This window comes from Diaphorina citri, unplaced genomic scaffold, assembly GCF_000475195.1.
Source record: "Diaphorina citri unplaced genomic scaffold, Diaci psyllid genome assembly version 1.1 scaffold540, whole genome shotgun sequence".
In the NCBI taxonomy this organism is placed as follows: Eukaryota; Metazoa; Arthropoda; class Insecta; order Hemiptera; family Psyllidae; genus Diaphorina; species Diaphorina citri.
This window is the reverse complement of record NW_007377974.1, coordinates 96415-121890: the sequence shown is the minus strand read 5'-3', so window position 1 is coordinate 121890 and position 25476 is coordinate 96415. Positions and strand designations below refer to the sequence as shown.

The 25476-nt window shown below is 37.7% G+C and overlaps 1 protein-coding gene across 1 annotated transcript in view; it reads left to right on the top strand.

Annotated features, from left to right (window-relative positions):
• Positions 1-21951, top strand: part of LOC103509883 (homeobox protein unc-4 homolog) — a 45838-nt gene extending 23887 nt beyond the window's left edge. The window contains exons 2-4 of the mRNA XM_026824091.1: positions 7713-7888; positions 13609-13874; positions 20319-21951. Coding sequence (XP_026679892.1) covers positions 7713-7888; positions 13609-13874; positions 20319-21048 — 1172 coding nt within the window. The 3' untranslated portion in view covers positions 21049-21951. The remainder of the gene's footprint in view (positions 1-7712; positions 7889-13608; positions 13875-20318) is intronic.
• The last annotated feature ends 3525 nt before the right edge of the window (positions 21952-25476 follow it).

Sequence of the window (25476 nt, the reverse complement as noted above, 5' to 3'; positions counted from 1 at the left end):
AACAAATAATGTTTGAAGATCTTTATTAGGATCAAAGAGTGAAAAGCCTTTTTCGTCCTGATGAAATTAAAAAGTCTCCTCTGGGTGGGAGATAAGAGTTAAGGACTTTTTGAAAGGTCGACGGAGCGGTAGATCAGGTAGATGGGTCTGGATAGACCAGGCCTCTTTGACGGCTGTTGGGATGGATCTTGAGGACCAATCTACAACGACTGTAACTTGTTTGAAGATCCCCTTTAGGATCAAAGAGTGAAAAGCCTTTTTCTGAGTTGAAGATGTGGAGTTATTGAGTCATTCCTTGGGTCCTTGGATGATGGTTGACGCGAAGAATATTTCAGAGTTTGGGTTATTGCACATTGAGTGATGAAAATAGCTCCAATTTGAATTTCTTCAAACACAAAAATTGTGGACCCTTCATACACTTAAATGTGATCACGTGACATGGAGTTAACGCGTCGCATTGACGTTGACTTGATGCGAACCACCAAACTCCGAATCCTAAGTCCAACACTCTAACCACTACTGAGGTTAGTAATAGAAAGATCTACAAAGTGTATCATCATCATCTTAAAGAGCAACATCCCAATCCCTCCACACATATCATCATATGGAAGTCAAGAACTCTGGCAGAATAATACCTCCCCTCCTCCCTACCACCCCATCATCATCCCCATCCCTACCCATCCCAACATCATTCCTTTCCCCTATCCTCCATTACACCCCTCCCACCCACCTAACCCACCCATTCCCCAGGGCCTCGTATAACTTCATCAGAGCTTATCATCTTTGAAGGAGGAGGAGAACGAGCAAGCAAAGATTTCCTTACCCTTCCTCCCCAAATTGGAGGGGATAACCTCCAACCTTATAAATCGACTATATCAAAAGCCGTCGTGTAATCTGCGCTAAGTGTAATGTAAACAGAGATTGAGGTTCTTCAGGAGTGCGAAGTAGAGGGGGTTTGTTTGGAGGGGAGGCTGGCTCAAAGAGCAAATAAGCATCATTTGATGCGGTTGGCAGGAGTTATACTCGATAAGCAAATAAGAATTTATTTGAAGCGATGAGCGAATTTCGTGCGATTGTAGGGGAAAGGATTTGGCTTTTGTTTTTAGGATGGAAAGTTGTTTTTGGGGTGGTAAACCGTATTGTTTAAAATTCTGTCATTCGTTATGTTGCTCGTACTTTTTTGCAATCTACAGAATCGGCTCCTCTGATATAATAACAAAAATAATAAATTTTTCAGAGAGTTATACCAATTAGCAATTAGCTCCTCTCATGTCTTCTCCGTTCTTGTCTCTTTCTAGGTATATCCTTCCTCTTTCCGCTTTCTTTCTCCTCCCTATTATTCCCCTGTTCTTTTCTCTTCTTACCTCTTTCCATTTAACCCTTTCTCCCTTCTACCTTCCTCCAGTTCCTCCCCCACAAGCCTGGTTTAATAGTTTTACCTCGTGTTTATGTAGGCTCCTGGGCAATAAAAAGGACTTTATGTATTGTTAAACAAGACTCGGAAACAATATCCCGAAATCCCGGGGTGTCATTGTGTTACTTCCCCGACTTTTGATCCAATATACGAGTGCTGTTAAAGAAGGATTTAGAATTTTAGAACGTTTAAATAAAGCTCTATTGCAGAAAACCCACAAATTTTCACCGATACTGAGGCCCTTACAAAATATGTCTAAAGCTATGTCCAGTGTCCACACATAGTCAACGATTGATCGATCGATATCTGAAACAGTCCACACATTGCCTCGACAACATTCACCAATTAGTACACTTTTAGATGCATATTATGACCTAACTTTCACTGGAATCTACCAGATCCGTGGAAAGCACTGAGGTTGGTGAAAGCTTTTCTGCTTAGGATACAACAATTTTCCTTTGTCTCTTCTCAATGGGATGCTATATAAATTAGTGGATCATAGAGAAAATGTTATACGAGGGAATACTGAAAACATCAAAAATTTTGGACTGTTCCGAAATATATACTGAAATCCTAGTAAAAAAAAGTTTCCACATTCATATTTCATATCAGAAGAAAAACTCAAATACTTATTCGGCCAAAGTTGCCATGGCAATTATCAGACCATCGAACAATAAAGAAACAGAATAATAAAATAAATAATAAAAAGTCATATTCTTTTCAAATTGATTCCATGGGTGCTGATGGTATCTATTTTTTGGTTATACTTTATTATATCCAAAGTCGAGCCAAGGAAAACAATTTTCAAATTGTGTATGTTACAGAACATTGTAAAGACTTTGTAGCAAGTAGAAGGAAATAAAAGGAGATTTTGTATTAGCAAGAAGTCGGAAGAAAATGGAAGCAGATTTCTCCATGATAATAAAGAACAAAAAAAAATGACTGAGCAGTAAAATAATTACAAGTTTTTAAACAGTCTAGGCTTCTTAGGTTAGAGAACCAAATAGAAGAATACAGATACCATGTTGATTTTCAATTCGGAAAACGCAAGTGTTAGATTTCAGTTTCCTGGAAGACTAAATTTCTCTTTTGGGTAACCAAAAAGGTTTGCTTTATGTCAACCATTTTTACCTTGATCGCAATATTCAACATTTTCCTTTCAAACATGAACACAGTGTCCAAATGGACTCCAAAAAAAACAGTCTTTTCTCAGCCTTCAACAAAAATTAGAAAAATAAATGTGGGCAGGTGGGCCAATAAATGGTACGTTTTTTTAAGTGGGCGAATAAATGGTACACTTACCCTACCATGTTGATTTTCAATTCGGAAAACGCAAGTGTTAGATTCAAAAGTTTCCTGGAAGGCTATAAATTTCTCTTTCGGGTAACCAAAAAGGTTTGCTTTATGTCAACCATTTTTACCTTGATCGCGCAATATTCAACATTTTCCTTTCAAACATGAACACAGTGTCCGAATGGACTCCAAAAAAAAACAGCCTTTTCTCAGCCTTTAAACTAAAGTTTAACTTTGGCTTTCATACATACGACGGTAAATTTCTCTTTTGGGTAACCAAAAAGGTTTGCTTTGTATCAACCATTTTTACCTTGATCGCAATATTCAACATTTTCCTTTCAAACATGAACACAGTGTCCGAATGGACTCCAAAGAAACACCCTTTTCTCAGCCTTTGAGTGCAACATAGGAAATATGAAACGGAGTTAGGAAGGGTAAAGAATATGAGAACACAATAAACAGTAATAGAAAAACAATAAGGGGGTAAAACATGAAAATCAGATAATTTTCTTCCCCCCTCTTATCCCTTCTTCCCCTACTCTTTTGTCTGACTCGCTCAGTTTTTGGCCCCAAAGCCCCGAGGTCTTTCTGGAGAAATAAAAAGAAGATTGTATCTGAAGGCAGCCAGCATGCGGGAAAGTTTGTATGAAGAACGGACGAAGGAAAAGTAATGTGGGGAAATTGTACAGTGTGATGGAAAAAGTCCTGCAGTGGAGCCCAAATTACTGACATTGGTGGAGATGCCAAAATTACTGACATTGGTGGAGATGCCAAAACTACTGACATTGGTGGAGATGCCCAAACTACTGACATTGGTGGAGATGCCAAAATTACTGACATTGGTGGAGATGCCAAAACTACTGACATTGGTGGAGATGCCAAAATTAATGGAGAAGTGGAGATCCCAAAACTACTGACACCGGTAATTTGGTGGAGGTGCCTAAAGTACTGACATTGGTGGTGATGCTAAATTAATGAAACTGAGGGATGTCAAAATTCCTCAAATAAAATAATGGACCCCTCAAAAAGTCCTAAATTGCACTTCTAACACATAACAAGTCCCGATCTCATAATTAAAATCATACATAGGAAAGCCCGTGAAACGATAAAACGCGAAAGCAATTGATGCCAAATGAGATTACCTAAGGTAATTTTGCACTTCAAAAGACGTTTATGATAGGAAAGCACATAACAATCTCATAATTAAAACACATAACAATCTCATAATTAAAATCATACATAGGAAAGCACATAATAATCTCATAATTAAAACACATAACAATCTCATAATTAAAATCATACATAGGAAAGCCCGGGAAACGATAAAACGCGAAAGCAATTGATGCCAAATGAGAAATAAGGTACTTTTGCACTTTAAAACACGTTTATGAAACTCCTTCAAATAAATAAAGTCCTACCTTGATAAGGTAGGTACTGACTTTGCCCTAAATGAAAAGCATAGAAGAAAAACCAGGGAACCCCTTTAATGGGAAATCACTTCATGTCTGACGTAACAAGACAAGGCAACATACAACGGGAAAACGGGCTTACTTGATGCCAAATGAGAAATAAGGTACTTTTGCACTTTAAAAGACATTTATGAAACTCCTTCAAATAAATAAAGTCCTACCTTGGTAAGGTACGGACTTTGCCCTAAATGAAAAGCATAGAAGAAAAACCAGGGAACCCCTTTAATGGGAAATCACTTCATGTCTGACGTAACAAGACAAGGCAACATACAACGGGAAAACGGGCTTACTTGATGCCAAATGAGAAATAAGGTACTTTTGCACTTTGAAAGACATTTATGAAACTCCTTCAAATAAATGAAGTCCTACCTTGATAAGGTACTGACTTTGCCCTAAATGAAAAGCATGGAAGAAAAACCAGGGAACCCCTTTCATGGGAAATCACTTCATGTCTTTCCTTGAATACAACGACTGTAACATGTTTCTAGACTCAAGACTAGACTTTATTAAATTAAAAAATTGAACCGAGCGTCCAAGAGGCGACAACATTTTTTTTTTCAATGTCATAAAAAAAAAAAAAAGAAAAAAATCCTTAGAAAATCAAAGGCGCAATCCACATCAAAATTACTAAAGCAAATAATATTCATAACGTAATATAATAATCTCATGGTCTGCATATTTTTCGCTCTAATAGAATGAAATTGGTTTTTAATAACAGCCGACTTGTACCTAGGATCCTAAAGAGTAATAAACTTTGAAATTAGTCGAAGACCTCGGAACACGATAGACCAGGGGTTCCAGCACAAGGGAAATGGTGCGCTGAGGGGAAAATATTTTAGAGAAATTGCACCTTTTGATGAACGCAGAGGTAATGCTTTGGCTTTTGCCATTCAGGTCAGGAAGTTGAAGTCTGAATGGTTTTTAATAACAGCCGACTTGTACCTAGGATCCTAAAGAGTAATAAACTTTGAAATTAGTCGAAGACCTCGGAACACGATAGACCCAGGGGTTCCAGCACAAGGGAAATGGTGGGCTGAGGGAAAATATTTTAGAGAAATTGCACCTTTTGATGAACGTAGGTAATGCTTTGGCTTTTGCCTTGCAGGTCAGGAAGTTGAAGTCTGAACATCTTCCATCTTCGGAAAATTGAGTAAATTTGATATCTCCACTAATTTCAGTATTTTAGGAAAATTTGACATCTCGACTAATTTCAATATTTTAGGAATATATATGCCATCTCCACTAATTTCAATAATAATTCTTTTTTTTAAAAAAGATTTTTTCATTACCTTTCGTCCATATTGGCCCTCAAACGCAAATTTTCCATGAAAAAAGTTCAAAAACGCCTACACATAGAAAGGCAATTTCCTCCCCAACACTTTCTGACCGACCCCGCCATCCGAGCCAGCTTAGGTGTATCTCCTAATACGATCTTAATTAACAAGCCATTCGTTATGTTGCTCGTACTTTTTTGCAATCTACAGAATCGGCTCCTCTGATATAATAACAAAAATAATAAATTTTTCAGAGAGTTTTAGCAATTAGCTCCCTATTCTCATGTCTTCTCCGTTCTTGTCTCTTTCTAGGTATATCCTTCGCGTCTTTCCGCTTTCTTTCTCCTCCATATTCCCCTGAATCCCCTGTTCTATTCTCTTCTTACCTCTTTCCATTTAACCCTTTCTCCCTTCTACCTTCCTCCAGTTCCTCCCCCACAAACCTGAATTGAGTAAATTTGATATCTCCACTAATTTCAGTATTTTAGGAAAATTTGACATCTCGACTAATTTCAATATTTTAGGAATATATATATGCCATCTCCACTAATTTCAATAATAATTCTTTTTTTTTAAGATTTTTTCATTGCCTTTCGTCCATATTGGCCCTCAAACGCTAATTTTCCACGAAAAAAGTTCAAAAACGCCTACACATCCTCTTTCTCCAGGCAATTTCCTCCCCGACACTTTCTGACCGACCCCGCCATCCGAGCCAGCTTAGGTGTATCTCCTAATACGATCTTAATTAACAAGAGCGTATGTAAATATGGCCAAGCACAATAATAGAGACGTTAACAATCAAGTCTTTATTAGCCTTCGTTATAATTAGAATAAAATATTAATTTAAAATAATTATCTACTCTCCGGGACCATATTTATATAGGTACCTAATCATGTTTTTATATTATGTATTCATAATCGCTTGAAAAATCAGAGGCGTATCATAAAACAAGGGGAAGACTAGGGAAAGTGGTTCGCTTGCTTTCTGTCGTTTTTACTTTTTTTTCCCCAACTACTTACCACTTACCGAAAATAGTGACTGATTTTGTGACTATGACTATTCAACCTGGATTCTGTCCAGTGTCCAAAGCTGTGTCCACACACATATTCGTTCAGGAGATGGAGGGTTTGATAGAGGGAACTGTAGGAGAGGGTTTGACAGAGGGAACTGTAACTGCCGAGGTCTTACCACCACAAAAGCGAAGGGAAAAGGAAGAGAGAATAGAAGAAAGCCAGTCGTTCCAAGAACATCTGTTTAGGGTAAAGGTTACACAGGCTATAGGGGTCTGGTACTATGTTTCTGGGACATCCTGTATATTAAACTTGCAATTACCACTTATCGAAAATAGTGACTGATTTTGTGACTATGACTATTCAACCTGGATTCTGTCCAAAGCTGTGTCCAACACATATTCGTTCAGGAGATGGAGGGTTTGATAGAGGGAACTGTAGGAGAGGGTTTGATAGAGGGAACTGTAACTGCCGAGGTCTTACCACCACAAAGGCGAAGAGAGAAGGAAGAGAGGATAGAAGAAAGCCAGTCGTTCCAAGAACAAACTTCATCTGTTTAGGGTAAAGGTTACACAGGCTATAGGGGCCTGGTACTATGTTTCTGGGACACCCTGTATATTAAACTTGCAACGAGTGTATAACTCGTGTAATTACAACTCAAAGTTAGACGAGCATATGATTATTATGATTATCAGGAAGAGGTTTAATTATTTCGAGTTACTCAAATAAGTTGGTCTTCTTTAGAGATGGTTGTTTCGTGTTTACTTACCCATATAAGATGTATTTGCCAAACCCCTTTGTTATTATTATGATTTATATTAATTTTATATTTATACCTAATATTATTTCTATAGCAAGGCAACAAACTCTAATGTTTTATTTATTTTTCAAGATTCTTTGCATGTTTGATTAGGTTGAGGGGCTATCTACATCCCTAGATTCCCCAGCATCTAGCAGTCTTACAAAATAAGACCGAAAGGTCCTTTTCTTCAGCACCTTTGCGAATTTTCGTAAATTTACATTGATCTTTAAAAAGCATTTGATCTACTTTCCCCATATTGTCAATTTCCGTATTTCACATTGATCTTTCAAAAGCATTTGATCTACTTTCCCCATATTGTCAATTTCCGTACTTTACATCGATCTTTCAAAAGCATTTGATTTACTTTCCCCATATTGTCAATTTCCATACTTTACATCGATCTTTCAAAAGCGTTTGATCTAATCCATCCCCTCTTCCGTTTTTTCCAGACGGGGACGGCAATTTAAGCGACGACCTCGCTAGCAAGCGCCGTCGATCCCGCACCAACTTCAACAGTTGGCAACTGGAGGAGCTGGAGCGCGCTTTCCTAGCTAGTCATTACCCGGATGTGTTCATGAGGGAGGCCCTCGCTCTCCGACTGGATCTCAAGGAGTCGCGCGTAGCGGTGAGTAATAAATAGCCTTTATTTGTACATTAAATGAAAATAATACACCCGGATGTGTTCATGAGGGAGGCCCTCGCTCTCCGACTGGATCTCAAGGAGTCGCGCGTAGCGGTGAGTAATAAATAGCCTTTATTAGTACATTAAATGAAAATAATATACCTATGACATAGGATTTTTAATCAATAAACGTGTACAAAATCAGAATAACTAGATAACTAGAAAGTAGCGGTGAGTATTTTGTAAATTTGACATCTCTACTAATGAATTAATCTATGAATTATTTTAAGATAGAATTCTTTTGTTGGACTGAAGAAAGAAGAGAGAGAGCGAGAGAGAGAGAGAGAGAATAAGTATTTTAAGTAAATTTGACATCTCCACTAGTGAATTATGTATTTTAAGGGACTTTTGTTGCACTGAAGAAAGAAGAAATCAAGTATTTTGGGTAAATTTGACATCTCCACTAATCACTAAGGCACTTTATTTATTTATTTAGTTAGTTTTATTATTATTCTTATTTTATTTGTTTATTTTTTGTTGAAATATCGTGGATTATTTTGAACATTTTTGAAAAATTCCAAATTCGTGACGGGAGTTTCGGTTGGATAGCAGCCTCATCACATGAACCTCACCCAGCCTGAATGAGGCCGGGAAAAGCCAGCAGTAAGCGATTGTCCAATGGTCACCCATTTGGATACCAATGAGGCTGAATGGTCACCCATTTGGATACCAACTTGACATCTCCACTAATCACTAGTAAATTAAGGCACTTTATTTATTTAGTTAGTTTTATTATTCTTCTTCTTATTTTATTTATTTATTTTTTGTTAAAATATCGTGGATTATTTTGAACATTTTTGAAAAATTCCAAATTCGTGACGGGAGTTTCGGTAGGATAGCAGCCTCATCACAAACATGAACCTCACCCAGCCTGAGTGGGGTCAGTGGGGCCGGGAAAAGCCAGCAGTACGCGATTGTCCAATGGTCACCCATTTGGATACCAACGAGGCTGAATATTGACTAACTTCAGTGAACCATTGGGTTGGGAACTAATGCATTCAAGTTACTATCGCCACACTTTCTTAATTGATATGTCTCTCATCTCCAAATAATACTGTTTTATTGTGGCTGAATGGTCACCCATTTGGATACCAACGAGGCTGAATATTGACTAACTTCAGTGAACCATTGGGTTGGGAACTAGTGCATTCAAGTTACTATCGCCACACTTTCTTAATTGATATGTCTCTCATCTCCAAATAATACTGTTTTATTGTTTATGAAGACATTAACTGTCGGAATATGAATTACTTTTTAGCACCACAGTCCCAAGAGCCGGCTGCAATGTAGAATTGCAGATTGGTTTAGTCCCTTTCAGGGCCATCCATAGGGGGTGGTTCATCCGGTCCTATTTTGCCCCGGGGGCCAAGGTCCTCAAGCCCGTGTTAAGGTCGGCGTTTTTGGTCCAGGGCCATCCATAGGGGGTGGTTCATCCGGTCCTATTTTGCCCCGGGGGCCAAGGTCCTCAAGCCCGTGTTAAGGTCGGCGTTTTTGATCAGCCCTAACTAGGGCGATTGCTTTTGCTGACATTTGGTTTTGGCTATAATTTACTGACATTGGTGGAGATGCCAAAACTACTGACATTGGTGGAGATGCCAAAACTACTGACATTGGTGGAGATGCCAAAACTACTGAAATCGGTGGAGATGCCAAAACTACTGACATTGGTGGAGATGCCAAAACTACTGACATTGGTGGAGATGCCAAAACTACTGACATTGGTGGAGATGCCAAAACTACTGACATTTGTGGAGATGCCAAAACTACTGACATTGGTGGAGATGCCAAAATTAGTGACATTGGTAGAACAAACTTCATCTGTTTAGGGTAAAGGTTACACAGGCTATAGGGGCCTGGTACTATGTTTCTGGGACACCCTGTATATTAAACTTGTAGTGAGTGTATAACTCGTGTAATTACAACTCAAAGTTAGACGAGCATATGATTATCAGGAAGAGGTTTAATTATTTCGAGTTACTCAAATAAGTTGGTCTTCTTTAGAGATGGTTGTTTCGTGTTTACTTCTTTTTCGTCCTGATGAAATTAAAAAGTCTCCTCTGGGTGGGAGATAAGAGTTAAGGACTTTTTGAAAGGTCGACGGAGCGGTAGATCGGTCTGGATAGACCAGGCCTCTTTGACGGCTGTTGGTGATAGATCTTGAGGACCAATCCATAACGACTGTAACATGTTTGAAGATCCTTATTAGGATCAAAGAGTGAAAAGCCCTTTTTCTGAGTTGAAGATGTGGAGTTATTGAGTCATTCCTTGGATGATGGTTGACGCGAAGAATATTTCAGAGTTTGGGTTATTGCACATTGAGTGATGAAAATACCTAGCTGCAATTTGAATTTCTTCAAACACAAAAATTGTGGACCCTTCAATATTACACTTCAATGTGATCACGTGACATGGAGTTAACGCGTCACATTGACGTTGACTTGATGCGAACCACCAAACTCCGAATCCCAAGTCCACCACTCTCACCACTTCTGAGGTTAGTAATGGAAAGATCTACAAAGTTAGTGTATCATCATCATCATCATCATCTTAAAGAGCAACATCCCAATCCCTCCACACATATCATCATATGGAAGTCAAGAACTCTGGTAGAATAATACCTCCCCTCCTCCTTACCACCCCATCATCATCCCCATCCCTACCCATCCCAACATCATTTCTTTCCCCTATCCTCCATTACACCCCTCCCACCCAGCTAACCCACCCATTCCCCAGGGCCTCGTATAACTTCATCAGAGCTTATCATCTTTGAAGGAGGAGAACGAACAAGCAAAGATTTCCTTACCCTTCCTCCCCAAATTGGAGGGGATAACCTCCAACCTTATAAATCGACTATATCAAAAGCCGTCGTGTAATCTGCGCTAAGTGTAATGTAAACAGAGATTGAGGTTCTTCAGGAGTGCGAAGTAGAGGGGGTTTGTTTGGTGGAGAGGCTGACTCAAAGAGCAAATAAGCATCATTTGATGCGGTTGGCAGGAGCTATACTCGATAAGCAAATAAGAATTTATTTGAAGCGATGAGCGAATTTCGTGCGAATGCGGGGGAAAGGATTTGGCTTTCTGTTTTTAGGATGGAAAGTTGTTTTTGGGGAGGTTAACCGTATTGTCTAAACCAGAGACATCAGAAGAAGAAATAGACCGGATAATTTAGTCCCATCCCGTCACAAGATTTCATGATACTGTCTGTTCCTACCAAGTAAATCTCCTGGATGATCGAAATAATCACCATTCAAATTATGAGCGAAACATGGAAATAGAACCTTAAAAAATAATAAACCACTATTACACCCTTAAATGAAAAGCATGCCGAGAAAAGCCGTTCGCCAAACGGATTACACAACTGGTCGTACGTTATGAACTATTTTAAATCCTCCCCGGGCGGGGAGCGAACCCGCGACCTAGCGCTTACAAGGCAGACGCGCTACCCTCCAAGCTAACTAGGCTGGCGGAGAGTTTCATTTGATCTGAAATTGGCTTAATTTAACTACAAAAGATGACACCTCTTTACCTGAGAACATTCTCAGTTACTATCACTACTGCTAAAAGCCCTATTTTAGATATTTTGAATCACCCTTGAGGAAACAGCTTTAGACTAGAGTTCCTATTCACCACACTGGGGGCAAAGTTGAAAATATTAAAATTGATTACGAAAATAATTAACTCGCAAAACAAAAGGATATTGGAGAAGGAAGAGTAGGAAAAGAGAGAGGAGAAGGAAGTAAAAGAAAGCGGGGAAGACGTAATAAGCATAACTCGCTGGAGAGAAAATAGGAGAAGGAAGAGAAAGAAAAGAGAGAGGAGGAAGAGGAAGTAAAGGGGGGAAGGCGTAATAAGCATAACTCGCTGAAGGAGAGAAAAAAGGATAAAGAAGAGAAACGAAAAGTGGGAAAGAAGAGGAGGAACTGAAGGCATGTGGGAGAGACGTAGGCATAACAAAAAGCGAAGAAACAAGAGTGTAGGAAGAGGAGCAGGCGAGAAAAATTTCAAGATTAGAGCTCATTTATTTTGTGTGAGAAAATGTGAAAAAAAATCCCCCCAAAAACGGTTTTTTGGCTTTATGGTTTTCTGGACAAAATTTGCATCACCACTTTCGTGTTCCTAGTAAAAAGACCTTTAATTTGATATATAGGTCGACCAGATTTAGATAAGGCCTTTTATGGGGGACAGATAGACAGACAGACACACACACAGACATACACCGAAGCGAATACAATAGTCCGTCCCTATACCTTTTATTATTTCTATTGTAATTTAAAAAAGTGAGGACGGACTAAAAAGTTAGGTGAAGGAGAAGAGAAGGCAAATAGGGAAGAAATGGAAGAAGTAGAGGAATTCGTGTTCCTGGTAAAAAGACCTTTAATTTGATATATAGGTCGACCAGGTTTGGATAAGTCCTTCTATAGGGACAGACAGACACACACACAGACAGATACCGAAGCGAATACAATAGTCCGTTCCTTATACCTTTTATTATTAAATTTCTATTGTAATTTAAAAAAGTAAGGACGGACTAAAAAGTTAGGTGAAGGAGAAGAGAAGGCAAATAGGGAAGAAATGGAAGAAGTAGAGGAATACCTATGTGGAAGAAATACTAAACACGAGGCTGAAAAAGGCTTGGAGTCACGCGTGCCGGAACTACTTGCTTTAAAATTTGAAACTGCCACGTCTAGATGTCTAGAAGCATTTGAAGAACTGGCATTAGAAAAAGAAGCAGAATGAGAAGGAAAAGAAGAACTAAGAGGCTTGGAGTCACGCGTGCCGGAACTACTTGCTTTAAAATTTGAAACTGCCACGTCTAGATGTCTAGAAGCATTTGAAGAACTGGCATAAGAAAAAGAAGCAGAATGAGAAGGAAAAGAAGAACTAAGCGCGAAATATGAAGATGTTATGAAATGGAGTTTAAAGTTTGCTGACGAAAGAATGAACCAGAGACATCAGAAGAAGAAATAGACCGGATAATTTAGTCCCATCCCGTCACAAGATTTCATGATACTGTCTGTTCCTACCAAGTCAATCTCCTGGATGATCGAAATAATCACCATCCAAATTATGAGCGAAACATGGAAATAGGACCTTAAAAAATAATAAACCACTATTACACCCTTAAATGAAAAGCATGCCGAGAAAAGCCATTCGCCAAACGGATTACACAACTGGTCGTACGTTATGAACTATTATTGTAATGTCTCGATTTCGAAAATGACTGTAATCCGTTGCATGTTCTCGGTCAAATTGTTTTTTGCTGAGTTTAATTGGGTGCCTGACTATTGTGTGAGTAATAACTGACTGTTTTAGGTCAATGGTAGTGATTTGCGCGAAAGTGCAGTAATTATTCAAATGAGCTTTGTACTTCGACTACCTACTTCGGGATTGTGAACTCAAAATGACAAATTGAGCAGGTTTTGCAAACGGAAATTTTTAATTACAAAACCTGATTATCCTTGTTTTTCCCTTTCTTCGTCGTCAATCATTCATTAATTTATTATTTTGTCCTCTATTTTGTCATTAGATTTCATCATACGAGGAGGTTTTCTACAATTTAATTCAGGTACATCCCGAGAATCTCTGGTTTTTACTCCGTTTCATTCCCACTTGTTACCTGCGTGTCAAAACGTGTGCCCTAATATTTCATCATCTTCTGTCCAGGTCTGGTTTCAAAATCGGCGCGCCAAGTGGCGGAAAAAGGAACACACGAAGAAAGGCCCGGGTCGGCCCGCCCACAACGCCCATCCTGTGACGTGTTCGGGTGACCCGATCCCGGCCGAAGAGCTGAAGAGGAAAGAGAGGGCCCGACGACAGAAGAAGCTGATGAAGAGTTTAGAGCGACAACAGCGCAAACTGGCGGCAAAAGGCGTTACTGTGGATCTGGAGACGCTGAAGCGAGAATGGGAGAGTCAGCAGGCTAGTGGTGAGTTGAGACTTCAATTTTTCGAATATGTCCTAACACCTCCTAAAGGTGTGTCCAAAGATGGTCGACCGGCCTTCGATCGATGAGGAAAATCTATGTATGTTGTCGAGGCAGTGTGAACGTGTCAGTCGACATCGATCGACGGCCGGTCGACTATGTTTGGACACGCCTCTAGATACATAAGTGGGCCAAATGTAGAGTAGTAATTTAGGCCTGTGTTGAAACTATGTAGGTCTGGAATCTCTTGTTAAAGTAGGTATTTCTTAGCATTTTCGGCCACTTTGAGACTTATCACAAGCTTAATAACACCTATTGACTTCTCTAAATTTTCAATATATAATTAGAAGTAAGGGAAAATGAAAAAAAAGAGCACAGAAAAAGTTTTTTTTTTTTTCTCTCTCAATATGATTTATTTCGTAGAATTGCTAGATTAGACATATTAGACACTAGGTATAGGTATCCGTTTCTACTTACTCCATTTTGTCACCTAATCAAACTCAATGACTAAAGAATAAATCTCCTCCTAAAAATTATTACATTATTAGTCATAACTTTGACTCATCTCTTTCACATTGTACAGAACTGTCCTTATAACTACTCAGAGAGATATGAATAATGGTGTTTTAAAAAATACAACATTCTTCATTTCTTGTTCTTCACTCAAAGAGGGCGTTACCTCTTTTTTTCTAATTCTCCCAACTGACATCAAGTTAATTAAATTCTATTTTTTTATTGTAATTAATTTCCTCACACTTGTGTACGCTGGTTTTTACGAGTCTTTCATGTTTATATTAATAATTTTTGTTTGAGGAGTTGGGAGAAGTGCATTTTTTTTTCCAAAGTTTGATGTTGAACATATTGAAAAAGGGTTTCACATTGTTGGAATTAGATGAGTAGGTACGTAGTGTTGTAAGTTGTAAAGATTGTTTTGCAGATTCCAGAAAGAACAATAATAGGTAATATTTTAAATAAAATAAAGTATTTGTTGAAAAAAAAAAAAATAAAAATAAATAAAACTAAATAAATAATAACAAGGGCATTAAGTTTGAGGACAAAAGATAAATAACACAATAACAGATAAGCAAAGTTTGAGACTTTGCACTTGAGGACAGCAAAGACGTTCTTTCCAAATTCAAAGTTTCCCAAAAGGAACAAACAGCACAGGGTGCCAGAAAGAACATCAATAACGAGATAGTACTCCGAATGTTCATCAGAACCACTCTAAATAAATAATAATAAGGACATTAAGTTTGAGGACAAAAGATAAATAACACAATAACAGATAAGCAAAGTTTGAGAGTTTGCACTTGAGGACAGCATTTTCCTTTAGGAATTAACAATTAGATCATTCCCAAACAATTCAAAAGACGTTCTTTCCAAATTCAAAGTTTTCCAAAAGGAAAAAACAGCACAGGGTGCCAGAAACAACATCAAAAATGAGATAGTACTCCGAATGTTCATCAGAACCACAAAACTGACTCACCAAGAATCATCATAACTCATGATCTCGTTCCATTTTATCAGCAGAAAGGTGATTCTGTTCTTATCAGAGAAAATAATTGATTATTTTTTGCACCCTCCTTCTTTTTAATATTTTTCAAATTAATTCCACTTCCAAACATCAAAGAAGGAACTGAAATTCTATTAATTTTATTCTTTCTTTTTCATATTTCTATTTAAATGTAGATATTCTGAAATGATGTTATCCAAACGTTTGTTGGTTCTTTGAAGAGAAGTAGAGAAGTCTCAGGGAAGACATAAATAATGTTTAATAACACTTCATAGCTCCGGTAAAAGTTAATCAACTCCGAACACGTATGGTCGGAAATTAATTTGTGAAAATACCTAGTTAATTTATGTCAAGCAATCTGCAATCCCATAAAATATTATCTACCGAAATACTCGTTCTTGGATTATCATTATTAGATACGTTAGAGCTAAAACGGTTTTTGTGATGAAGTTTATGTCTTGAGTGTTGAAGGTATTATAAATTGGAATGCTAATGAAAGAGAAAGATTGGTCGATTTGTAAATGACAACAGATTATGCATCTCCAGGATTGCTATTTTTTTACACAAAGACCTCCTGTATGGGCGTTTTCTTCACATATTGATTTGTTCTGTCATTCTAAAACAGCCTGTTAAAAGAGTTCCTTAAACATTAGGGCACCTTAAAAAACCAATAGCTTCAATAACATCACATGAACTATTTCTCTTGTGATGAAGTTTATGTCTTGAGTGTTGAAGGTATTATAAATTGGAATGCTAATGAAAGAGTCGATTTGTAAATGACAACAGATTATACATCTCCAGGATTGCTATTTTTTTACACCAAGAGCTCCTGTATGGGCGTTTTCTTCACAAACATATTGATTTGTTCTGTCATTCTAAGACAGCCTGTTAAAAGAGTTCCTTAAACATTAGGGCACCTTAAGAAGTAATAGCTTCAATAACATCACATGAACTATTTCTTACTTCATGTCTGACGTAACAAGACAAGGCAACATACAACGGGAAAACGGGCTTAATTAAAATGTACCCACTACGAGGTGTAGTAGCAAAGTACTTGGAGTAGGAGTGGAGGTTGGAGGAGCCAATTAAAAAGAAAATTTCCATCATCTTGTTATTAAAATATACAGGGTGGTCGTTGCAAGTTCTCAAGAGGTTTGATAGAGGGAACTGTAACTGTTAAGGTCTTATCGTCCCAAAAGTGAAGAGAAAGGGAAGAGAGGATAGGAGAAAGCCAGCCGTTCCGAGAACGAACATTATGTTTAGGTTAAATCCTCCCCGGGCGGGGAGCGAACCCGCGACTTAGCGCTTACAAGGCAGACGCGCTACCCTCCAAGCCAACTAGACTGGCGGAGTTAGATTCATTTGGTCGGAATTTGGCTTAATTTAACCACAAAAGATGACATCTCTTTACCTAAGAACATTCTCAGTTACTATCACTACTGCTAAAAGCCCTATTCTAGCTATTTTGAATCACCCTTGAGGAAACAGCTTTAGACTAGATTTCCTATTCACCACACTATGAGAACATTCTCAGTTACTATCACTACTGCTAAAAGCCCTATTCTAGCTATTTTGAATCACCCTTGAGGAAACAGCTTTAGACTAGAGTTCCTATTCACCACACTAGGGGCAAAGTTGAAAATATTAAAATTGATTACGAAAATAATTAACTCGCAAAACAAAGGATATTGGAGAAGGAAGAGTAGGAAAAGAGAGAGGAGGAAGCAGGAATAGGGAAAAGGCGTAATAAGCATAACTCGCTGAAGGAGAGAAGAAAGGATAAAGAAGAGAAACGAAAAGTGGGAAAGAAGAGGAGGAACTGAAGGCATGTGGGAAAGACGTAGGCATAACAAAAAGCGAAGAAACAAGTGTAGGAAGAGGAGCAGGCGAGAAAAATTTCAAGATCAGAGCTCATTTGTGTGAAAAAATGTGAAAAAAAATCCCCCAAAAAATTCACACCACCATTTTCGTGTTCCTGGTAAAAAGACCTTTAATTTGATATATAGGTCGACCAGGTTTGGATAAGTCCTTCTATGGGGACAGACAGACACACACACAGACAGACACCGAAGCGAATACAATAGTCCGTTCCTTATACCTTTTATTATTTCTATTGTAATTTAAAAAAGTAAGGCCGGACTAAAAAGGGCAATAGCGGTAGCGGTAGTTTTAGCAAGTTCCAAAATAGTTCCAGTAGTATCATTAGTAGATTGTCTCCGAATTCTTCAAATAATACCAGTTCGGATGAACTGTAAAACTTAGTTCCTTTGTTTTTCTTTCTGGTCTTCTAGATCTGTTTAATATATCTTTTTGTTTTGATACAGGTTTATCGTCACTGTATTATGGGTTGGAGGAGCCAATTAAAAAGAAAATTTCCATCATCTTGTTATTAAAATATACAGGGTGGTCGTTGCAAGTTCTCAAGAGGTTTGACAGAGGGAACTGTAACTGCTATGGTCTTATCGTCCCAAAAGTGAAGAGAAAGGGAAGAGAGGATAGGAGAAAGCCAGCCGTTCCGTGAACGAACATTATGTTTAGGTTAAATCCTCCCCGGGCGGGGAGCGAACCCGCGACCTAGCGCTTACAAGGCAGACGCGCTACCCTCCAAGCTAACTAGGCTGGCGGAGTTAAATTCATTTGGCATTTTAATCTGTTCTGGTCCGATCGAACTTTTGGTCGAATATCAATCAGACTCCGTAGTGTACGATCCAAATTAGTCATCACCTCAGAACAAAGAATAACCAGAAAGATATTTTCCTTTTTCACTGATCTCTCTAGTATCTTTACTATTCTTTTTCGTTTACGTATATTAATATTTTCATAATTTTACAAGCAATAGCGGTAGCGGTAGTTTTAGCAAGTTCCAAAATAGTTCCAGTAGTATCATTAGTAGATTGTCTCCGAATTCTTCAAATAATACAAGTTCGGATGAACTGTAAAACTTAGTTCCTTTGTTTTTCTTTCTGGTCTTCTAGATCTGTTTAATTTATCTTGTTTTGATACAGGTTTATCGTCACTGTATAAAAAAAAAAAAAAAAAAAAAAACATATATACATATTGAAACAATCCTACAAAAGTTCACAAAAAAAACTTTCAGTACAGACCGGATAATTTAGTCTCATCCCGTAACAAGATTTCATGATACTGTCTGTTCCTACCAAGTAAATCTCCTGGATGATCGAAATAATCACCATCCAAATTATCAGCGAAACATGGAAATAGAACCTTAAAAAATAATAAACCACTATTACACCCTTAAATGAAAAGCTTGCCGAGAAAAGCCGTTCGCCAAACGGATTACACAACTGGTCGTACGTTATGAACTATGATTGTAATTTCTCGATTTCGAAAATGACTGTAATCCGTTGCATGTTCTCGGTCAAATTGTTTTCGCTAGATTTAATTGGGTGCCTGACTATTGTGTGAGTAATAACTGACTGTTTTAGGTCAATGGTAGTGATTTGCGCGAAAGTGCAGTAATTATTCAAATGAGCTTTGTACTTCGACTACCTACTTCGGGATTGTGAACTCAAAATGACAAATTGAGCAGGTTTTGCAAACGGAAATTTTTAATTACAAAACCTGATTATCCTTGTTTTTCCCTTTCTTCGTCGTCAATCATTCATTAATTTATTATTTTGTCCTCTATTTTGTCATTAGATTTCATCATACGAGGAGGTTTTCTACAATTTAATTCAGGTACATCCCGAGAATCTCTGGTTTATACTCCGTTTCATTCTCCTCTTTTGGAGTAATGTGGCGTAACACACCAGGACTCCAGATTTCGAACTATATAGAATCTTTAGATTATTCAATAAATTGTAAACCAAAATGATTACCTACCCCAATTAGTTTGAAGTCATTAAAGTTTATTTGCACTTAACGAGTCTTCTTCTGTAAATTTGTAAATTAATTAACCCATTCGTTCCCTGCGTATTTTGTCCTCTATTTTGTCATTAGATTTCATCATACGAGGAGGTTTTCTACAATTTAATTCAGGTACATCCCGAGAATCTCTGGTTTTTACTCCGTTTCATTCCCACTTGTTACCTGCGGGTCAAAACGTGTGCCCTAATATTTCATCATCTTCTGTCCAGGTCTGGTTTCAAAATCGGCGCGCCAAGTGGCGGAAAAAGGAACACACGAAGAAAGGCCCGGGTCGGCCCGCCCACAACGCCCATCCTGTGACGTGTTCGGGTGACCCGATCCCGGCCGAAGAGCTGAAGAGGAAAGAGAGGGCCCGACGACAGAAGAAGCTGATGAAGAGTTTAGAGCGACAAGTCGGCCCGCTCACAACGCCCATCCTGTGACGTGTTCGGGTGACCCGATCCCGGCCGAAGAGCTGAAGAGGAAAGAGAGGGCCCGACGCCAGAAGAAGCTGATGAAGAGTTTAGAGCGACAGCAGCGCAAACTGGCGGCAAAAGGCGTTACTGTGGATCTGGAGACGCTGAAGCGAGAATGGGAGAGTCAGCAGGCTAGTGGTGAGTTGAGACTTCAATTTTTCGAATATGTCCTAACACCTCCTAAAGGTGTGTCCAAAGATGGTCGACCGGCCTTCGATCGATGAGGAAAATCTATATGTATGTTGTCGAGGCAGTGTGAACGCTTGTGATGAAGTTTATGTCTTGAGTGTTGAAGGTATTATAAATTGGAATGCTAATGAAAGAGTCGATTTGTAAATGACAACAGATTATGCATCTCCAGGATTGCTATTTTTTTTACACCAAGAGCTCCTGTATGGGCGTTTTCTTCACAAACATATTGATTTGTTCTGTCATTCTAAAACAGCCTGTTAAAAGAGTTCCTTAAACATTAGGGCACCTTAAAAAAGTAATAGCTTCAATAACATCACATAAACTATTTCTCTATTGCAGGCAAAAAGGGTCGGGAAGACGGCCGCTCCCCAAGTTCCGAAATGAATCTCCTCTCCAACATGAGTGGCATAGACACCAGCAACCAAGACTCCAGCAGTTGCTGCAGCATAGCATCAAGTACAAACACCAGGGACGTCGAAATAGATGTCGTCGGCAATGAAGAAGACGATCTATCTGACGACGATGTAGAGGATGATGACAGGTTCCAACATCACTTCATGTCAGCAACCATCCCGACAGACCTATCCACGGACAAACACTGCAATAGGCGACCCAATCCGTTCAGTATTGAGTCGTTACTCTCCAAAAGTAGCGTCCTGAATGGGATGACCAACAACAATAACATAGAGGATCGCCTGTTCCCTGACAAGTTCAGTCGTCTCTCCAACAGTCATGAGTTTGATCGAGTCACCAACAACAATGACGAGGAGAGACACAAGGGAACCAAATCTCCCGATGGCAGAGATCGACTAGCAACTGAAACAAGTGATAAATATTCTAGTAGCTTTAGTCCATATCAAAAACAAGATGATGTGAGAAACCTCCCTCGAAGTCCTGATGAAGATCATGGACCAGTCAGACCTGAGAGCTCCAACTCAAATGATGCCGTGCTAAACTTGGCCAGTAAGGGCCATGTGTCGAGCATCCTCAATTGCAATACAACTCCTATATTTAACAAAAGTCGAAGCAATAGCGGTAGCGGTAGTTTTAGCAAGTTCCAAAATAGTTCCAGTAGTATCATTAGTAGATTGTCTCCGAATTCTTCAAATAATACAAGTTCGGATGAACTGTAAAACTTAGTTCCTTTGTTTTTCTTTCTGGTCTTCTAGATCTGTTTAATATATCTTTTTGTTTTGATACAGGTTTATCGTCACTGTATTATGACTGCTAAGGTCTTTAGTGAATCTATCTTTAACTTCCATTTTAATCTGTTCTGGTCCGATCGAACTTTTGGTCGAATATCAATCAGACTCCGTAGTGTACGATCCAAATTAGTCATCACCTCAGAACAAAGAATAACCAGAAAGATATTTTCCTTTTTCACTGATCTCTCTAGTATCTTTACTATTCTTTTTCGTTTACGTATATTAATATTTTCATAATTTTACAAGACATGCTGATATGAAGTTGAAGTAATTTACAATAGATAGCAACAGTTTAGATACCATTATACTCGTAAAGTAGGTAATAAAAAATTAGACTTCTAAAGTAAGTAATGTAGTGGTAATTACTGCAAACATACGAGTAAAGTAAGTCAATTCGCCATAACTACTCTTTTATTATCAACCTAAAAGGAATTATAATGTCTCTGGAAATGGGAAGATTCAAAAGAGTTCTAAAAGTGGGTATTAAATCTCGAAGTAGATATGTGATAAATTTTGTTGCCTTCTTACCAGATCTCATTCTAACTACATCATTTTGAATCCATAATCTGGTAACTTGGTAGCCTGCTTAGAGCTTTGGCAACAGCTTCTCATTTCCACTGGAATTCAGAACGCGTGTTCCAACTCGGTTTCACTTGTTAAGTCAGATGTAAATTATAATTCGAACTGATATATTATTTATTCATTTCCTCCATGTACATTTTCTATGTATAAAAAAAATATATATATAAATTATTATCCAAATAAGATGCATATAGGTATTTCTCCTTCAAAAAATTTATGTTACAATTCTTTTTGTCCATCCGTGTTTAATTTATGTAATTATTATACAAATATCTCTGTAGGTATTTATACATAAGTAAGAAAATATAAAATGATGTGTGATTTTATTCTATATTATTTAATAAATAATAATATATTATGCCAAGGAAATATTTTAAAATGTTTCAACTTTTATTTATTTTGAAAAGTGTTTTCTTGTTATTTATTCGATGTGGGCCGATATATCTCATAATGAGAAACCTGATTTGTAGGATCATTACGTGTTTCGGTTTTGCCTCTGGGGTTACTCTCACGAATTCTTCTCGAGATTCGTCAGCATCATTATCAGCATTAGTAAAGGGGCTTCGGTATATCATCTTAAAGAAGCTCCAAAACAATTTAGGTACAGGGTTTTTATTTCTTTGGAGGGCATCGGTTTTATACTAGTTTAAAAATAGGCCAGCAGCCTCACTAGAGACATCACCTTATCTCGGAACCCATACGTATATCTCAGTCAAATGCAAATTTCTTCATATTTTCTGCATAAACAAGTAGACACAGACACACCAAATATTGTTTTTCGGAAATACGGAAAAACTACTTCTGATGCTGTCAACTATGACAAATTGAGCAGGTTTTGCAAACGGAAATTTTTAATTACAAAACCTGATTATCCTTGTTTTTCCCTTTCTTCTTCGTCAATCATTCATTAATTTATTATTTTGTCCTCTATTTTGTCATTAGATTTTATCATACAAGGAGGATTTCTACAATTTAATTCAGGTACATCCCGAGAACCTCTGGTTTTTACTCCGTTTCATTTTCCTCTTTTGGAGTAATGTGGCGTAACACACAGGACTCCAGATTTCGAACTATATAGAATCTTTAGATTATTCAATAAATTGTAAAATAAAATGTTTACCTACCCAAATTAGTTTGAAGTCGTTAGTTTATTTGCACTTAACGAGTCTTGTTCTGTAAATTTGTAAATTAATTAACCCACTCGTTCTCGGAACCCATACGTATATCTCAGTCAAATGCAAATTTCTTCATATTTTCTGCATAAACAAGTAGACACAGACACACCAAATATTGTTCTTCGGAAATACGGAAAAACTACTTCTGATGCTGTCAACCACGAAAGTTGTAATATTCTTCAACATAGCTAACACAAGTGATCATTTTCCAATTTTTCAAAGCAGGAAATGTGGGTTCCTAGAAGCAAACAGAACAGGTCACGTTTTTATTAGAATATTTTTAATTAATTATTTTTTTAAATACTGAGCAAACCTTCCAATATTTTCCAATATCAGAATTCAACATAGCTAACACAAGTGATCATTTTCCAATTTTTCAAAGCAGGAAATGTGGGTTCCTAGAAGCAAACAGAACAGGTCACGTTTTCATTAGAATATTTTTAATTAATTATTTTTTAAATACTGAGCAAACCTTCCAATATTTTCCAATATCAGAACATTAGATGGACAGCTTATGAAGATTAAATCAACGATTAGCAAACCCTTGGCAAAACCATCGAAAATAACTTAAATAACTATTTCAATTGCCAAGGGCCACGGCGCGGTCTCGTAAATTGAATATTTATTATAATTAATTAGACCGGGAGCTAACCATGCTATATGGCCCCTGTACATGGTAATTGTGGAGTACAAATTATGCTATAATGTTATTATTAGCTCGGGTATGATTAAATCCTATACCGTACTGGGTAACTTGGAAATATGGGCCAAATGGAGGTGAGTTCCCGAGTCCCCAGTATTTAGTTTTTCCTCAATAAAAGATGAACTGTGCTTCTCCCTTGTAAGCACTAGGTCGCGGGTTGGATTCCCGTCTGAGGCGAATTTTATTCTAAACAAGTAAGGTTCACTGTCTGAACGACTGGCTTTCTAATACCCTTTCTTCTATCTTCGCTTTCGGGACGATAGGACCTCAGCAATTACAGTTCCTTCTATCAAACTTCTTGAAAAAAAAGTTGAACTTGTGGATTTTTCATAAAATAAGCGTGTTCTAAGTACATAGGTACATAATATGTCTCGAACAGATGGTTCTATGCTCATAGTGTTCCCAGTTCTTATTCAGGTTAAATCCGGACCGAAGGACCAAAAAAATGGTTTTGGCACAAATTTTACCGTACAAACTAACCACAATTGATACCCACTTCACAACTGAGTTCCAAAGTTCTTTAATCTCCCCCTCGTAACTTTCTTGACACCCGGTATCAACTCGGTAAATTTTAAAGGGCAATCAATCAACTGAAAATATCTTAATAATAATCTCGACTTTGAAATCTTGAAAAAAGTTTGATGTACATATTACCTGTTTACCTCTGTTGCAGGGCTGGTTCGAGACTTGTAATGGGTATTTTGAATTCTATTGGGACTGAGTTGTAAGGGCTGAACCCTTCCTTGAAGGTTTCTGAAATGAAAAGTCATCTGACGTTACGTTGCTAGCCTTTTACATTGACAACTTGCGTTTTCTTCGTAGTGTTTTCAGGTTTCTACTTTTACTGTTATTTTGATGTAGTCATAGCAGGTTTTCATGTTAAGGATTTCCTGGGGGAAAAAATAATAATATTTTTCTCAGTAGTAACTACACCAGTTTCCACAAATAGAAAATTGGATAGTTGAAATCGCCATCCTCAAACCTTTCGAAAAAGAATAAACCAGCCATAGTCCCATACCATACAGTCTTCCCGTGTTCAAGATCCAGCCTGCGAAATGAAAAGTCATCTGACGTTACGTTGCTAGCCTTTTACGTTGACAACTTGCGTTTTCTTCGTAGTGTTTTCAGGTTTCTACTTTTGATGATAATTTGGATCTAGTCATAATAGCAGATTTTCATATTAAGGATTTCCTGGGGGGAAAAATAATAATATTTTTCTCAGTAGTAACTTACACCAGTTTCCACAAATAGAAAATTGGATAATTGAAATCGCCATCCTCAAACCTTTCGAAAAAGAAACAAGCCATAGTCCCATACAGTCTTTCCCGTGTTCAAGATCGATCTTTAATATCAACAAAAAATTGAAATAAATATTTCTTATCACGAGATGCAGGCGATGGTGGGTTTTGTGGCCGTTGGAGTTGGAACCATACAATAGAACCACACTTAGATGGAAGGGTGATTGAATAGTTAGGGTTGATGATTTTTTTGGTTGAGATATATTTAGTTTGTTTTGACATGGAAAATGTCACTCATTTTGGTAATGAACTTGTAACTATGACAATTAGTTCCATCTAAAAGTGAGTAAATTGTAATTGCTAGCTTTACCTACGAGTATTTGTCAAATACAATATTGCAAAATCATAAAAAAAACCTAATAGTCAAAATAATTGGAAACATGCTTTAACACAATAAAAAAGATATAGGTACCTACCTAAGTAGCCGATGTAACAATTGTAACCATGTACCTAACCTTTTATTAGCGGATAGGACGGTATGTAAGTGTTTTACAAGTCTTTATCAATTCAACATTTTCAAGCAGAGTGCCAGCAAACAACCCTTTCATATCATGACATTGTCCTTTAACACAATAAAAAAGATATACCTACCTAAGTA